The sequence below is a fragment of the Calypte anna genome, chromosome 24 (assembly GCF_003957555.1).
Source record: "Calypte anna isolate BGI_N300 chromosome 24, bCalAnn1_v1.p, whole genome shotgun sequence".
NCBI lineage: Eukaryota > Metazoa > Chordata > Aves > Apodiformes > Trochilidae > Calypte > Calypte anna.
In genome coordinates this window covers 3,270,975-3,288,894 of record NC_044269.1, presented here as the reverse complement: position 1 = coordinate 3,288,894, position 17,920 = coordinate 3,270,975, and the positions used below count along the sequence as shown (strand labels likewise).

Genomic DNA, 17,920 nt, shown 5'->3' with positions numbered 1-17,920 from the left:
GGACAAATTCCATGGAAAATCTTGTAAACCAGAGCAGAGACTTTAACCTGCTCTCCCTGGCAGCCTCTGTCCACTGAGAGGTGAACAGAATGGAGATGGCAATTGTACAGGCCAAAAGTTTCCTATTTTTCTGCTCAGCCAACAACTACAGTCATGTGGATGGGGATGTGTGTGCCCTTCAGTTTGGGTGCAAAAGAATGACATAGCATGAAGAAAAATTCAGTGCCTCAAAGGTTTTTTTGGGGGTTTTTTTGGTTTTTTTTTACACATGGTGTGTGTTTTTCCTGCCACTGCTGCATTTCTGTAGGGTTCACAAGCAAGGCTCTTTTTCTTTCAAGCCCAAAGATGTCACAAGCTCTCTGTATGGGGTGATGGTGTAGGTGTTCACTTTTGGACCCTCTTGAGTTTCACTTTAGATGATGGGTTATCTGAACTGCCCTGTCACGTTCCTGGAAGTGAGAGCAGCAGGGTGTGTTTAGATCTTGCAAGATAAGTAGAAGAATTCCCAGGAAAAGTGTAGTGTATTGCAGGAAACGAGGAGGGTGAGGCAGTAACTGCCACTTCTTCCCCCTTTTGCCCAGCCCTGCCTGTGCCCCAGCATGCTGGGTGCTGGCATGCAGAATTTTATTATAGGGCAGGGAGAGGGAAGAGGTTTTGACTCTTTAAGATGTTAAAGAAGCACTAGAACAACCCCTCTGCTCTGTGCAAAAGCTGGCAGGGTCTGTCCTGGCAATAAACCACTCACCACTACTCGCGTTCCAGCGCAGGAAAAATTCAGAAAAGAAAAAGACAGTTGCAATGAAACACTCCCGCTGCTTCCCCAGCGCCTTTCAGCCTTCTGCCCGGTTTCAGGGATTTCCGTGCAAATACCAAGCGGGAGCCTTGAGCCGAAGGGTGGCCCAAGATGGGGAGGATCGGGCGCTTTCCCCGGTTCCGCTGTAAGGCGGGGGGGGTGGGAGGCAGCAGCGGTGCCCGGGGGCGGTGCGGGGGGCGGTGCGGTGCGGGGGGCGGTGCGGGCCCGCCGAGGCCATGGCATGCGGTGCGGAGCCGTGTCCTGCCGGAGCTGCACATGCTCAGCAGCCAGCGGGGCGGCTCAGCCCCTGGCACTGTTAGTGCGGGGAGCTCTGTGCCTCTCGGCGGGGGTCTGGGGGGGAACTGAGGGGAGGAGGAGGAGGAAGAGGCCGTGCCCCGGGCCGGGGGGCTCTGTGCATGGGGTTCGGCGCTCTTCGGGGGACGCTCGCCGGCCGGGTCTCCTCCAATATGTCCTGGGACCTCTGGAGCTGTCAGTGGGCAGACAAGGACACAGGCATCGGATTATCGTGACTGTACTAATGAAAGGGTTCAAGCTCGCCTGGTAAGCAGAGCGCTGAGGGGTGGGGTGGGAAGGGGGTGATGCCATCACCCCTTTTCTCCCCCCTCCCCATCTCCCTCTTTCCCAGCCCCGCTGCGGCGGGGGGAAGTGGCGGGGCCGGCGGAGGGAAGGGAAGGGATGAGATGGGATGCGCTCCGCTCCTCTAAGTTGGCCGGGGCAGGCTCTGCAAAGCCCGGGCCACTGCAGCACAAGCGAGGGGACATCTGTGAAGGCTGCCGGGGACAGCGCCAGGATGCGGCTGGGCGGGAGGCGCCGGGGGAAAGTCACCGGGAATAGCTGCAGGGCTGGGCCGGCGCTGTCCGGGCATCCCTGCGTGAGGACCGCGATGTCCTGAACCTCCCTCCGGTCTGGCTGCATCTTCATCCCGGCTGCCTCCACCCCTTCTCCTCCTCTTCTCAGCTTTCGCTGGGGTTGTGCATGAATTTGCATCTGTGCGGGCACGCACGTAACACCCGCACACCTGAGCCTCGGGGCTCCCTCTCTGATCCTCCGCGGAGAAAATCGCTTTTGGTTTCCTTTTTTTTTAATGCTGAAGGAACAGGGAGAGGATGTGTTTTGAATCCTACGTGTGTGGAATGGCTTCTGCTCAGCCTGTCCTTTAAATCGCTGCTTTTGGGGCTGCACCTGACTGGTGTGCTGCTGTAAAATGTGCTGGAGTTGGGAGTGGAGGGAACTAAGAGCATCCTGGAAGGTACCAAAGTGCTCCTGAATGCTTGGAATCGTTCCTGGGTGTTTTGGGGGAAAACTCTGTGGGTTTTGACAAGAGAGAATTGAAAGAAAATGTTGTGTGGGTGAAAGTCGAGCAACAAACAGGGTGGGTGTGTGTCTAAAATGTTTGCATGAAAATGTTTTTGCTGGGCAAGTTTGTGTTTTGTACAGGTGGGCAAATCTATATCTATGTGATATACGTGGCTGCAGTTACACCTATCTCTAATATAAACTTAGCCAACAAAGATTTACACAAAATCTTGAGTATATCAAAACTATTTTTTGTCTTAATATGTCTCTTAATATGTCAGCTCTTCTGAGGGTAAATAAATAGGCTTGGAATTACTGTGATGAAATTGATTTAATCAGAACTTTTATCAGATGGGAGGGGTTCCATGGTTAATAGTAGAATGTGGCTTAGTAATTTGGATTGAAATTGCAAAGTGGATGACAAGAGCAATGGGAAAGGCCTCTTTCTTTTTCTTAATCCTTTTTGGCTGTAATGAAAAAGGAAGCAATCACAGAAATAACAGTCTGCCTCTCCAGTGTGCTGGTTTGTATCAGTATGAATTCAGTGCTTTGAGATCCTTGCCTGGAAAGTGTGAGAAAACAGTGGAGTTATTTTTTGTTTGTTGTTTTATTTATTGTTGTTTTCTTTTTCCTGTGTTAAAAAAAAAAAACCAAACAACCAAGAACCAAAGCCCAATAAACACAAAACACTTCAGGCCAGCACTACGAAGCATCTTATACTAGGCCCAGGGGACGGCTGAGAGCCAGGAATGACTCAATAGGTCATCTCTTTCTAATTTCTGTCATTTTGCCTTTTATTAATTAATCTGAGAGCCTTTGAAATCTGTCTATATACACATGGCCACGTGTAACATAGACTGTAAAAATAATATATCCACTAGCATTTGAAATTCTTGTAGTTTTCTCTTTTTTTTTTTTTTTTTTTTTTCCAGTTTAAAATGCCCAACTCTTGCACTGCTTTGCTGCTGCATGTGGCATGCAGTTGGGCTGATGAGTTGCATAATAGCTTAGTGTACTACCAGGAGAGCCAAGATGTGTTAGAAATGCTGTGGTCATGTGCATCTGCAATAACATGGCACCTCACTGCATTCATTTTTGGACCTCTCTGGGAACAACCCTGGACATTTTTTCTTATTTGTGTCATTGGAGAGCTCCTACCACAGTTTGTAATGATGAAGCCAGTCTGTTAATTTTGTCAGACTTCAGAGCTAAGTGGGTGAGGCTGTTGGATTTAGGAGCTGGCAGGGGACATGAGATTACTGCTGTGATGTGGTTACAGTAGGTGATGCTCTTCCCCCTGAGTTTTTTCCATCTCAAGCTCCTGGCAGGGCCCTAGGGGCACTGTGCTGTGGTGTCTTCTGCTTGTAAAGGTCCTGAGCAGTTCTTGAAGGCCTGCTTGGGTTATCTCTTCAGCACCCTCCCTTCATCTTCCTCAGAATCCCAAAGAGAAACAAATCCAATCATCTGCTTGCTTGCTTTATTTAATAGAAGTATAGAGCATTTTGAATCTGTGCAGTAGTTATTCTGTTCTCCTTTAGGATGCTTAAGGGAGATTTTATTTATTTTATGGTGGTGCAATAATATTTAATAATTAAAATATAATAATTTAGGCACAGGAGGGTGAGTTAAGCATATTTCAAGGCCTGTTTTAGTGCGTGTGCTTGCCAGTACTGGGCTGACAGGCACAGTTCTAGGGGGGGCACAGGTCTGAGTACAGAACACAGTTCCCTGCTCTTTGCTGTTGTCAGACTTGGTTAGAGTACTCTAAGGTGGGTTGTCCAGACTTCAGTATTGGTAATGAAATGGCTGTAAAGGGTTGGAATTTGTCTGAGCAGAAAAAAAAAATTGTCATACTTGTGTCCTAGAAGCAGAGCTTTTGGTCCTTGCTGTGGAAGTGGTGGCTGCAGTTCTGGTCAGCACTGCTGGGGTTAATGCAGATTTCCTTATGGAGCTGTTCTCAGGAGGCCACATGATTTCTGTCTGTACCAGGAAGGGCAGCAGCACAGGGACAGAGCCAGCAGCCCTCTGTCACTGGTAGGAAGAGGACTCCTTGCCTGTTTTTAGGCCACCCATTCATTTTGTGCTGTTAAATTCCCCAAAACAACGCAGCACGTTTTACCAGGGAACCTCTGGGCACCCCTGAGCCTGGGTGCAGGCTTGCTGTGGCACCAGGAGGCTCTGCTGATCTCTAATACCATCTCAGATGTCCTCCAGGATGCCTCCTAATTCTGCCCCAAATGATCTCATCACCATCTGGTACCGACCCACAGCATCTCTGCGTGCCGTGGAGTTTTGAGGTGCTCCCAGCACACTGCAGCAGAGCTGAATCCTGATGTGGAGGCATCACAGCTTTGTGACATCAAAATGTGGGAGGATTGGATAATGATGTAAGGCCCTGGTGCACCAGTGAGGCATCATACTGGGGTGGTACAACACCCTGGTGTCCCTCGTATGCTGCTATTATCAGGTGACAATGTACCTGTGTCCCTTCAGCACCCAGAATCTTGCTTTAAGAGGTCACCCTGGTGTCATAATGTAATATTTTAATCATGTTGTGTACAGCTTTATGGTGTGACGTGGAGGGAGCTTTTGCTTCCAGTCTTACATCACCGTTAGCTCATGGATCCTTAGGGACTGTAATGAGCCAAGCCCTGAGCTTTACGTATCAGAAAGCCAGAAACTACAAGAGCAGGGCAGGCAGGCTTTCCCTCCCCTCAAATCCCAGGCAGTGCTGCTCTCTCTGGGTGTTATCAGGTTGACAGGAGTCTTGGGGAGCTCATAACCCAGAATAGATGGATACCAGTTGGATCTTTTATGAAAAATGAGAATCAAAGGACTGAAGTGTCAGGCAGGGAGAAAAGCAAGCTGCCAGCTGAACTTGATGTCCCATAAAGGGGATACTGAACAAAACTCTGCTCATCTGATTTTCCTTCTTTTGTGGTTCCTTCTTCATTGCTTGTGCTGATTTGTTGATTGGGATATTTCTGATCCACAGAACCTACAGAGAAAAAAAGGGCCAAAGGCTTTACCTAAAAATAAATCTGTAATTCATTTTTATGCTAGTGCCTGTGGGTGAGAAAAAAACCCTCTCCGTGTTCCAACACCCTACTTATCTGAAGGAAGGATCTATTATATAGTCGTGGGGGTGGGATGGGAACTAGGTAAGGTTACAGAACAGCAGAGCTAAAATTAGAAGTTGTTTGATGTCAGGGAGCAGTGAAGATTAACGTCAGGCACTTTCAGTTCTGGGTGCTGCCACTTCAGGAGTTGGTTGTACCAGGGTTATGACACCTGCCCCTGCAATTGATTCCATCAGCATCTCAGGGCCACAAGTATGTAAGAAGGAAGAAACTGGGTTCATAGGTATCACAGTGTCACACGAGTCCTGTGTAGCTCTGTCCTTACAGTCTAATCTTGCAACTTCTTTGAAGTATAAAACAGCATGTGAGTGAAAAAGAGACAGGAGGAACGAGTTCTGCCCTCAGCTGTATGGAGTCTGGACTTGCTGTGATCCAGCAAGGTACCAAATGTGAGGATTCTTGCCTCCTTAATTACACAGGGAGGAAATGAAGCTGTTTAAATCACTTTCAATTTCACGTTGATGCTGCAGACCCATGGAGCTGCCCTGGGCAGTGAGAGTGAACTTTGTTCTGTTGCATTGCAAATGGAAGATGAATTTCCAACTCAATTCCTCCTCTATTTTTTTGGAGGAGGCCAACAGAATAATTGTACTGAAATTACATAATTGTGCTGTTGTGGATATGGTGCTGTCTGACCTTCATGTTACAGGTTAAACTGTTATGTTTCGGTGTTCCTTTCTCCTCTGTCTTCATTGGTTATTTTTCTGTGTCTACATCTCTCTTCTTTATGCTTTTTATTGAAAAGGGAGAAATAGGTGCTGATAATCCTCCACTCCAAACCATGGAAGGTGACCCACATCCATATAAATAGGGATTTTGGAAAGAAGAGGCTTTCACTCATTATAAGTTGTGCAAATGGATCTTAGCAATCAGAACATTCCTGGTTGATGTCAATGTGGTAGGAAGAGGAAATCACATTAATGGGTCATGCATCTCTCCCTGCATCCAGAATAATCTGAACAGTTTGACTCAACTTTTGTCCATAAAGTGCAATTTCTGCCCTTCCTTTCTCAACAGGAAGAAATGTTACAACGTTGTGTAAAGTGACCTGAAGGCTACTTTGAACAGATTAAATGGTTTCATAGTACAACCAAGTGGTTACCAGCAGGTTTTGTGCTAAAAATATCTGGACTTTTTGTAGCGGGAGGAGCCATTCTTGCTCCTGAAGCTCGACGAGCTGCTGGTCTCTTCCAGGACTCCAGCCACCACACAGAGCTTCCAGGGTAGAAGTGTAGCGGGAAGAGCCTTTCTTGCTCCAGAGGCTCGACGAGCTGCTGGCCTCTCCATGCCTCGCACCAGAGTGAGCTGAGGTTCTCTCTGTGGGTGTGTGTCCCACCTTTATTGGCCCCCTGGTCTTGCTCATGCCCAATAGGGGCCTGTCCTAATCAGGCACAGGTGGACTCACACCCACTCACTGGCAATTCGAGGCACCTGGTTGACAATGTCTCTCTACAACTTTTCAATAGTGGGAAGTGGTAGTAAGAAGTTAGAAGCCTAACCAAAAGTCCTAACATCAAGGAAGAGTCTGGCATGCAATTGACTTGGTCAGACTGTACTCAGTGTTAATAACTGGGCCAGAAAAAGAACCAAGATGGTCTCATTACCACTTTATGTCTTGGGCTGCATGCTGGCACACTGAAATGAATACCTTCAGTGGTGATGTGGTATAAAAGTCTGAGTGAAAAATACCAAATTACAGTGAAAGGAGACTATCTGAAGAAAAACTGAGTCATTATGAAGCCTTTGATCTGAGATTTGGTTTGCTGTGTGATGACAGACTGGCAAAAGTACCCCTTTAGTGATCTTTGTGATGTGGTATGCTTTATGCATGATTTTTTAATTTCAAATGGGATAAACATCTGTCATTTTGTTCTCTACTATATAAATACTGACTGAGGGCAGCTAGACAGAAGAGTTCTTTGACTTCACACCCTGAAGATGCTGTGCTTTGCAGAGCTTGCTGCCAGCACCCGGATTCCCCCCGTCAGATCTCTCCTTGGGCTGCAGATTATTGTGGCTAATTGAATCCCAATAATTTGTTTTGCTCTAAAATTGCCTTTCCTGCTTATCAGACAGTAAAATCACCTTTCTCTCTCTCTAGTCCTTCAGCAGCCTGACGAATGTCAAGTGAAGGGCAAACTGCTTGGAACCATTCTGGAATTCTGCAGCTTTTGCTTGTCCAGGGTCTTGAGTTCAGATGAATGAGGCTGCAGTGAGGCTTCTCCAGAGATTCTTCTCCTGATGAATGCAGGAGGAAAAAGCCTGGAAAGAGGCAAATTCTGTCAAGAAGAGGCTGTGGTTGAAAATTAGCAGATAATTTTGCCATCGACTGGTCGTGATCTTGCCTCCACCCCAGTTTCCCTGTGTGCACAACGAGCCATGCCATTCCTTTCTGCCTTTTCCCTTTCTGCTCCTGAAGCAGCCTGATTTTTAACATGTGACAAGGAGTAGGAAGGGTATGTTGAGCAGTCTTCCACACTTGGGCAGCATGTGATTCACCCTCTGCTTGTTAATGGGTCTATTGAACTAAATGGCAACACCTACTTAAAATTTCCCCTTGATCAGGGCAAGTGGGCATGGTCAAGGGCTGAAAAAGCAGAATCTTGCCATCCAAGCTTTTGTGGCACTTTCTGTAAGAATTGTCCTGTCCTGGTCAACATTTGGGGACTGAAATTCCCCTTGGGAACAGAAGTCTTTGTCTCTGTTTGACACTAGTTCATGGTATTCCTTTGGTTGATTGAGCAGCTGCTGTGTTGATGCTTGGAGCTTCCCTTTGCATCCCTCTGATTTCAGTCTTGGTTAGAAAGTTTCTTAATGGCAGACTGCCATTGGGAGGATAATTGGTACTTATTATGACTGGCAACTGTTAATTTCAGTGTTTTGAGTCTGGTGAAAGCAAACAATAGAAACAGAGAAGTAATAGCAGTAATAGTGACCAACTCTATAACAGCAAAGTTCAGGAAATGGAGAGACCCAAACAAACGCTGTACAGAAATCAGGAGCTTTTCTTCTTCTCTTGCAGAGTCACATGCTGAATACAAGATGGTGGAATGTTCTCTCAGCTTCTCCTTTACTGAAGTTTTCCATTTTGCCAGTTTTAGGTCTCTACTGTTGAGTATACTTTACATTTTCCAGTGGTTTATTCTCTGTAACCATTTTTCCTGGGTAGGATGCTCTCTGTGGTCACAGCCAAGTGACCTGAGGGCAGATGCTCTGCTTGTTTTCAGCTAACACAAGATGTAAAATGCTGTCATTCTCATTTGACAGTGTCACAGCTGCTCTATGCACATGACAAAGGAGCAAAGAAAGAAGGATTTTAAATTTTTTTTTTTTTTGGTGGAAGGGGAGATATATATATTTGGAGTATATATATTTTGAATCATTTTCAAACCACTTGGAATACCAGGTTTAGAAGAATGTTGCTTGACCACACCTAAGTTTGGGCCTTGGAACTGGAAAAAAAAAAAAAAGAAAAAGAAGAAGGGAGAAAATGAGTTGAATGAAAAAGACTTGGGGAGGAAAAAGGAGGTATTATATTCAGGAGTGCAAATGGGGTAACTGAAAAAAAAAAAAGTCCATGTATGCACATAATGTAAGACACAAAATTAGCTGTCTGGGGAGGAAGGACAACTCATTTATCTTTAGTGTCAGAACAGCTCTCTGTAACTAGAGTCATTCCTTTAATGAAATAGTAAGCAAGCAAGGCTGTGTTTTTCAGTGACAGGGAGAGGAGATGGCAAAGCCTGAGAATTCCAGAGAAATCATTTGTAAGGTCTCATCCCTTACTTGTATGGTGATGGCACACGAAGTGCTGTGAATAAAAGGTTTGCACTGGAGACAGGGGCATTTTAGAAAGTTGGTGGAAGGCTAAAGCTGTAATTTTGGGTATATTTCTGACTTGGTAGGAGTGGAAATAAAGCAGCCAGAAAGGTCTGAAAGAAGTGCCCTCTGCTCATGAGGACTTTATTGGCTGTGCAACCCTCAAACCTGGAATTTATTTCTTTTCAGCTATTAAGCAATGGTGTCCTCATGTGGGGGGCTCCAATCTGATGTACGTTTTAGGAATGAGGTTTGGGAGGCCAAGTGTTGCTTAGCTGTAGGTCATGAAAGAAGTTCTGTGGGGCTTAGAGAACTGGAGCCATACTCAGTGACTGGTTTGAGGCAATAAAACAACATAATTGCTTCAAATCCCTGGTATATTATTTTTTTTTCCCAACCTTTCCAACAGGAAGAATAGGTTTTCCATTGATTCTAGGAAGTTTCAAAGACAGGTAATAGCACATCTGATTTGGGAAATGGGTCTGTTTCTGAGAATGTGGTGTTTTACAGTAAGAGAGGCTCTTAAAATAGGGCCTTGCTGTACTGGGAGATTTTCCTGCACATCTCCAGATGTCCTCAAGAGTTTACACCCTAAACAGGCAAGAAGGACCAAGGGCAGAAGAAAGGTGTTAGGCTTGGGTTGCAGATGAGGCACACAGCAATTAAAGGTGTTTTTACTTTCAAAATGTTTATTAATAAAGATGTACTAGCAACCTTTCCTACCAGATGCTTGGCTTAGGTGAGGAAAAGAGTTGTTACAGCTTGAAACAGTTCTCTAAAGAGAGCTCTGCTGATCTAAGAGCTAACACCAGAAATGCAAACCAGGCAGCCCCATCCCCTGCACCTCCTACAGGGGACATGTCCAAAGCCACCAGCTGAGTCCCTGGAACTGTCCGAGAGCAGTCTGTGTCTTGTTTATATGTAGAAATACCATTCTGGCCATAAGGATGTTTGTTTCTTCAAGGACCACAGCTCAGATTAAGAAATTCAGATTATTTAGATGCCACTTGACAAGATTTCCTTCATGAAATCAGATGGATACGTTTCTCTTGGGGGGTTTTGGAACTCCTCTGATCTGCTTTGTGCTCTTACCTTACACACTGCTGAGCTGTGCTGCTTTCTTGCTTTCTAAGTTCTTTAAATTGCTGGACATGACCTTCTCTTCCCTCTGTTACTGTGTTTAAGGTAGGTGCAAACCCAAGGGTAGCAGTAGGGTTGTGCTCTTCATGCTTTGCCCCAGATAGAATCAATTAGAGACTTTATTTATTTTTCTCGTGTGGCAGTGTTACCTTCTGCATTTTATAACCCCTCTGTAGAGATGGCTTTTCAGAGAGTTTGTCTTTGAAAATACCTCTGTATTGAAGACAGACATTTCTCCTGGTGCTGGCTGTTTCTGGCAGGGAAGGAGATGGTTTGTGTTGTGCCTGGGAAGGGTTACAGAGGGATGGGTGGTCCCTCTGGTGCAGAAATCACTAAGTAGTCCAGAGAAGAGTGCTTTGTGGGAGAAAGGAAGTTGAATGTAGAGTTAATTGAGATGCTTAGGTCCATGCTGTCAGAAGACTACTCCCTGGTGGTTTTTATTAATGGGAGCAAGGGAATATTTTATGAAATCCTGGTGAAGTGCCCCAGCAAAAAATGTTGGACATGCCAGGGATGTGCAACAACGTGGAGAAGGGCAGCAGAGCAAGTAGGTGAGAGCAAGGGAAGTCTGGAAATGGCAGAGCTGTCATCAGTGAGTGGAGTGAGGAGCAGGGAGGGTTAACTGAGCTCTGGTGGTGTGGAATACAGAACATTCTTAAAGAGACAGTGGGTGCTTTCTAGTGGGCAGCAGCCAGTTGGGATGCCAGAGCTGGCTAGCAAGTTGCAAAGGCAGCTTTGTTTTTTCATGCCAAGCTGTTATCAGAGCAGAGAATCTTTCTGGCAACCACTTTTTAGAGCAGAAAACCCATCAGAGCAGTGAGATTCTTGAATGGTTTAATGGTCCCTTCCCCTGCAGAGCTGCAGTTTGAAGGGGGGGCTGCAGAATTGGGGTGCAGAGGAGCAGGACAGACACAAAACTGGTCCCTGGGAGAGGAGATGTGGTGACAGGTGGCCAGGCAATCATTTTCCTCTTGGTTTTTCATCTCCCAGGCAGGCAGGAGGACTCCTTTCCTGTGGAGGCAGGTTCCTTTGTGTTTGTGTGTGCCTTGGGAGGTCAGGCAGTTCCTCAGGAAAAAGGATGCCCTGACGCAGGGCTGGGTGAGAGATCCAGAGGGTTTGACTGAGGAATGAAAGTCAAAGGGTGGAGAGAAAGGGTGGAGAGAAGCTGAGCAAGGCTCTGATGGAGCAGTGTTTTGTCTCCATGTGAGTAGTTCTGGACTGAGTAGCTGCTTAGTGAGTTTCTGGGTTAACCCAGCAGATGATGACTGGAATCTGAGACCATCCTGGAAGAAAGGGTCAAGCAAGGTTAAGAAAGTCAATCAGTGAGAGTGGGGATGAATCCAATGGGTGTAAATGGGGATCAGGATTGAAGATCAGAGGTGGCTCAGGATGACCCTGAAGGCAGAGACGTGGAGTAGTGCTTTGGGGGAAGGCTTCAGGAGGCTGATTTTGGCTGCAATAAACAGATTTGAACAATCTGGAAGCAAGGAGAAGCTGGCATAGCTGGAGCTGAATTATATGACATAGAAGCACACATGGCACCAGCCAGTGCCACAGAGCAAGAGTGAACCCTTTTAGTGCCCTTTCCCTTCATAAAGGGCTCTGAGATGTTCCAGTTCAGTGCAGCATGGAATAGGGAATGGAGGGGATGGAAGGAGTGGGAACTGTCTGTACCAGGAGATGGGGCACAGAGCAGCCAAAGTGCATTTTGCTCTCTCCAATGGCAGCTATTGAAGCTTTATCCAGATGTCAGGGAATTCTCTCTTTGTGCTGAACTTGCATAGGAACAGCATGTATGAGGGTTGCTGCTCAGTTCCTGGGAGCAGAGGGGGATGTGGCTTCCTCATCTTCAGAGTGGTAGCAAAGAACATAATTACTTGTGTTGGGTTTGAGGTGACATTTTGCTGCTGCTCGTCCCCTGGTGGCTACCTTGGGAATGTAACTGAAAGTCCAATGGCATGGTGTTTTAACTCCATCCTGAAGGGGTAAAGAAAAGAAGGTTATATTTCTTTTATCCTCTGGTAAAGGTGCTGATCTTGCAGCTGGGATGCACTCCAGCCAACCCTGATGGTCAGAAGTGGATCCCTTCATTGCAGTGGGGTTGGAAATCAATGCAGCCTCTGCTCTTCATGCCTTGCACTCTGCAGGTGAAGTCTTGCAGTAGAAGCTCCTCAGGGTGAGGGTCCTGTCTGCTGCAAGCTGCCAGCCCTCTGCAGGGTGCTCTAAACCAAATAAAGATGGGAGTTCACAGAATCATAGAATCCTAGAATTGTCTGGGTTGGAAGGGACCCCAGAGATCATCAAGTCCAACCCTTGATCCACTCCCCCCGTGCTTCCCAGCCCATGGCACTCAGTGCCACATCCAGGCTCTTTGGAAAGATCTCCAGACACGGAGAATCCACTACTTCCCTGGGCAGCCCATTCCAATGCCTGATCACCCTCTCCAGAAAGAAATTCTTTCTCATCTCCAACCTAAACCTCCCCTGGCACAACTTGAGACCCTGCCCTCTTGTCTTGCTGAGAGTTGCCTGGGAAAAGAGCCCAACCCCCCCCTGGCTCCAACCTCCTTTCAGGGAGTTGGAGAGAGTGATGAGGTCTCCCCTGAGCCTCCTCTTCTCCAGCCTCAACACCCCCAGCTCCCTCAGCCTCTCCTCATAGGGTCTGTGTTCGAGTCCCTTCACCAGCCTGGTTGCCCTCCTTTGGACCTGCTCCAGCACCTCAATCTCCTTCCTAAACTGAGGGGCCCAGAACTGAACACAGGACTCGAGGTGTGGCCTCACCAAAGCTGAGTACAGGTTCCTTTTATTAGTGCCCAGAGATGTCTGTTGGAGTCACTGAGGTGTTTGTTAATCTTCATTTCTGAGCACACTGAGTGCTGTGCACATTATCTGTCAGTGCAGCACAAGTGCTGCTGGGGCAAAGTGTGCACCAGCTTATCAGGAGTGCACTAGAACAGAACATGCAGTTGGTTCAGAGGAAGAGAGATGACCCTGCTCTGGCAGGGGGATTGGACAAGATGATCTTTTAAGGTCCCTTCCAACCCCTAACTTTCTATGGTTCTGTGATTTAAGATCAAGTGGAAAATGGTAGAGGACTTCAGGGTATAGGAGTGTGTTTGTACTATTTGATTAGAAATTCAAGGCAAAGAATTAGGTCAGCTCAGGCAGCCTTTTCCACTGCATCATCCTGAACCAGTGGTTTTTTGTCCCTTTTACTTGTCCCTGATCTCTGATGAGTTTGCTTTGTGCTGTTCTGACCAAGATGAAATGGGTCATTTCATCCCCACCCATGTTGGGATGTGAGTCTGAACCTTAATCTACTGGGCAAGAGTTGGGCACCCAGAGAAAAATTGCCTGGTTCCACTTGTGTAATCCTTCCTCCTCATTTTCAGAGATCACACTGAATTAAAGAGGGCTAAAACTGTGTTAAATATCCTCATGGATAATACTGTTTATGAAAGTGATAGCTGTAGGGATCTTGGGTCATTCCACATGCTTGTGACAGTGGTTGCTGGAGGGACAGCCTAGAAGGACAGTGTCCATGCTTAAAATTCTTGTCCTGTGTGATGGAGGCTCTTGCTCAAACACTTCCCTTGGTGATGCTGATCCTAACTCCCCACAGCCTCTTCCTTAGCATCACTTTCCCTGCTTTTGGCTTTCCAGGTGGTGATTTTTGGAGCCTGGTGTTGAGGACAACAGGTAGGGCACTGTTTCCTAGCTGAGGTGGGATCTGCAACCTGTGAATGTCTTTAATTCTGTGTGGTTTCTTTCGTGCAATTAAGGAGAGCTAATTAGCTCCTTTTAGTGCAGTCTCCTTGCAGAGGTAGCTGACCTCTTGTTAATCCTGGATTAAGTTCTTACTAAGAACTGGCTCTTTGTGTGTCCCAGTTAAGATGTTGACACTTTGTTCTCTCTCCCCTTGTTCTCCTCCTCCCCCTCTTCCTCTCCATGCTTTCCAGCACATGATTGCCTGGCTCCTCCATTCCCCATGGCTCCAGGAATCCATGCTCTCCTAGCAGCCACTGACTGCATCTTGCTCCGTGAAAATCCCATTGTGATTTACAAGTACTCTGAAAAGATTTTTGCTTGTTCTGGTACCTGTCTAGGAGCCCATTTTCTGCAGGGGAGAAGGAAGAGTTCTGACAATGCTGCTTGTTGTTTAATACAGTTGAATGCTGTGGGGCTGAAGAAGTGGCACCTTTTTTTTTTTATGTTGGAAGCTGGAAGGATGTTCCATGGTCTGATCAGGGGCTAGAAAAAAGGACCACATGTCCCAGTTGGAGAGCTCAGCCTGTACAATGCTGGGCATTCAAAAGCAGGGTCCATACACTGACATACAGGTTTTTAGCAGAAAATCAGCTTCTGTGCCCTAGCAGGAGTATGAACTCAGTGTTTGCATATCCAGGTGCTCCTTGTTTCCAGACCTTTTGCAGACAGATTTTTCAAGACTGCTCTTTGTTTGTGTATCACTGGTGTGGCTTACAGGGAGGGTAAGATTGCTGTAGCTGGGTACAGAGTTTATCTCAAACCACTTGTTGCTCAGGACGCCTTGGATGTTGAGGCACTGGGCTGTCTCACATGGATCTATTGTCAGCCCTGGGCTTTAATTTCTTGGACAGTTCATCCTTCCCTCTCACCTGGGAGATACAATATGTATGAGGATGCTTGTGTTACAGCTGGGGCTGAGGCAGCAGAGCAGAAATCAGCCCTGACATTCAGTCCATCAGGCAGTGCAGGTACAGCTCTGCCTCCATCAGCACAGAGGAGCCTGGAGCCGTGACCCAAACAAGAGCATCCTGGAGGCAGTGCTTCTGTAGTATGACTTTTCTCCTTTCTCTAGATCCTGGTAGTCTCTTTTCCTTTGGACTGTGGTGGTTGACATAAAATGCATTCTGCAACTCTTGAACAAAACAGGAACCAGTGGCTTTATGTTCAGAAGAGCTTCCTTAAATGCCCCTAAAGATCCTCTTCCCAATTCAGTGTCATCAAAGCATTACATGAAGCAACCTGTCCTCACAGTGACATGATTGGTGCTGCCAAGACCCAGCAATGTAACAAGAGTGTTTGTCCTTCCTGGAGTGCTGGGTTGAAGTTTTGATGCCCTGATCAAGTTTGTAAAGCATTTGAAGTGTCGTGTGATTTCTCAAATTACCCCTAACTTGGCCTTTTGCATGCCACCCCAGATAAGCCTAAGGAGCTTTTCTCTAAGTCTTGCATTTTTACTACTGCTCTTACAGTGCTTTTGGAAGCAGAACTTTCCATTTGATTCATCTTCTCTCCTGACAGTCCGAAGAGTGGGTAGGTCTCATGTTGAATCAACCACTTCATGACCTGCTTGGAGCTTTTGCAGATTCTTCCTGGTTCCAGATCTGAAGTAGCCATATTATATATACTGAATTTCATCAGAGCCTTTGGGTAGTGTAAGTCTCATATGACTATTGAAAAATAATCTCTTGTTCAAGCCTTAATATTCATTCCAAAAAGTGGAGACGCTGGGAATCACACTTCCAGCTATTTTCCTGCATCTTTGAATACCAGAAGAAAAAAAAACCCTGAACAATTCAGAGAGAATAAAACAAAACAGGACCATTCAGATATCTCTTCAAAGTCCTGTCAAGTGCAAGGTATGAGACTTGCCTGAATTGATCCTGGTTGAGGTACCAAACAGGAATGAAGGGAACACAAACCCTTGTTTGCCACAGGTGGATAATCCAGCCTTGAATTAGTCACAGTGGTTAGTTTTGTTTACTTCCAAAAATACTGACAAATATTGTCAGTTGTTGTGATTGTGCTAGGGATTCATTTTGTTTGGTATTCTTTGTAAGCTCCAACACTTCTGGACATGTAATTATCTGAGGAAGTTTTTCATTCGAGCAGACACGTGGACACTTGTGTCAGTACAGGAGATGTTCCAGATCAGTTCTGTCTTATTGCACAGACAAGGTTTGATTTCATAGATTGGAAGGAAAAGTGCAGGCTAGTTGGCTGTTTTCCTCTCTTCTTTTTTATCCTCCAGTCTGTGTGATTCGTATTGTACTGTGAGGGCTCTTGAGAGGTGCTGAAACCCTTCCTCCCTTTTTCTGGCATAAAGATGTCCATGGGCAGAGGTGTAGGGGTGCAGTGTGTATGTCCCCCAAAGAAATACCATGTAGTAATATTGCTGGAGAACTGTCAACTTTGCTTGATAATGTTTCTTTAAAAATCCCAGGCCTGTTCACACATGGATAGGCATGAAAATTGAAACCAAATCAGCTTCCTAGATGAAGCAAACTAAATTGCATCGAGGTCACCTTACCGAGTGTGTCCTCACAGTGTTTAATTCAGTTTAGATAATCCAGTTTACCACTTAATTAGGGTGTCATTTTCCTTGCTCTTCTTGTTTTGACACGTTTACAGGTTTCAAAACTTTCTCCCACATGAGTGTGTGCACACAGGGAGGATGAATACGGGGGGATTTTTCCCCCCACCTGTGGGATCCGAACCCGTCGGCTTTGCCGAACTTTACGAACGCCGCGTGAAAGCGACAGCCGTGATTTTGGGGGACCTGGGGAAAAAAAAAATTGCAGGACCAATCCTCCTCTCCCTTCCCCCTCCCTTTTTGCTCTGGCAAATGTGAATAATGAAGGCAGGGAGGGGGTTGCATTATGTAAAGCTGCAGCCCACGGGCTGGGTGCGTGCGCGCACGCGTGTCGGTCCCTGCGCGCGTGCTGGAGCGTGTGCGGGAGAGCTGGGAGCCACGGGGAGAGGAGCCCAGGCCAAGAGCCAGGAGGAGAAGAGCCCAGGCCAAGAGCCAGGAGGAGAGGAGCCCAGGCCAAAAGCCAGAACCACCAAGAGCAGGGTGGGAGGGGGGGAGAAGAGAGCCTTGAGCCATGGCAGCAGCCCGAGCGGGATGCGAGGCAGCTGAGAGAGGGGGCTCTGGGTGGCCGTGAGGAGCCCCCCAAGGCACCCCCTTCTCCCATTTTTCCCTGCGGGAAAGGGCTCTGAGATGGTGCGGGAGGTGAGTACCCTCCCACCTCACCACTGGCCCACCCACCCTCGCTCTCCCCCCACCACCCACCAGTGCATGAATGAATGAAATCCTAGCTGCTCCGCGCTGCACTCCGGTCCCTAATGGCTACCAGGTTAGTGTTCCCGTTCCTCTCCTGTTCCTTCTCCCGATGCCTCTCTCCCTCTCAGTGTGGAAAGGTGCTACCTGCAGGCTCTGCATGTGTGTGCCACGCGTGTCCCTGTGTGTCTGTGTGTGTGAAAGATGGAGCTGGAGGGCTCGGCGTGCTGAGCACAGGTTTGCTGATCCGATCTGCCGCCCCAGACAGACGCTCTCAAGGCAGATTAAATCTGGAGTCCATGTTTGTTGCTGCTGCTGCTGCTCCTTTCTGTTTGGGGGACTTGAAAGCAGGCAGCGTGACATCATGTTGCAGAGATGCTTCGGTTCCTTTCCCTTCCACAAGCTGATTCCTTTTTTTCTTTTATTTTTCCCTTGTTCTCCCCCATGCACACACCCTACCTCTCCTCCCGTGGAACTGCTAAAGCAGCCTTTTTGATTGTTTGAAACAACCGATGAGCAAATCTGTTTTGTTTTGTTGTTTTTTTTTTTATTTTTTTCTTTCAGCTTTCATTCCCCTCACCCCTCCTCCTTTTCCCTTCACGCCCACTCTCTCCCCATCCCCCATCCCCAAAGGGGCTCCCATTACTCTCATAACATCTGGGCAGCA

General features: G+C 47.0%; 1 protein-coding gene across 7 annotated transcripts in view; it reads left to right on the top strand.

Annotated features, from left to right (window-relative positions):
* Positions 1 to 17,920, top strand: part of GRAMD1B (GRAM domain containing 1B) — a 93,702-nt gene that overhangs the window by 30,979 nt on the left and 44,803 nt on the right. The window contains exon 1 of one of the 7 annotated variants that reach the window (XM_030464904.1): positions 1,017 to 1,354. The exons of 5 other annotated variants lie outside the window; for them this stretch is intronic. In XM_030464904.1, coding sequence (XP_030320764.1) covers positions 1,035 to 1,354 — 320 coding nt within the window. In that variant the 5' untranslated portion in view covers positions 1,017 to 1,034. Of the gene's footprint in view, positions 1 to 1,016; positions 1,355 to 16,884; positions 17,330 to 17,920 lie in introns of those variants that run through there. One more of the 7 variants, XM_030464906.1, reaches the window with a different exon arrangement.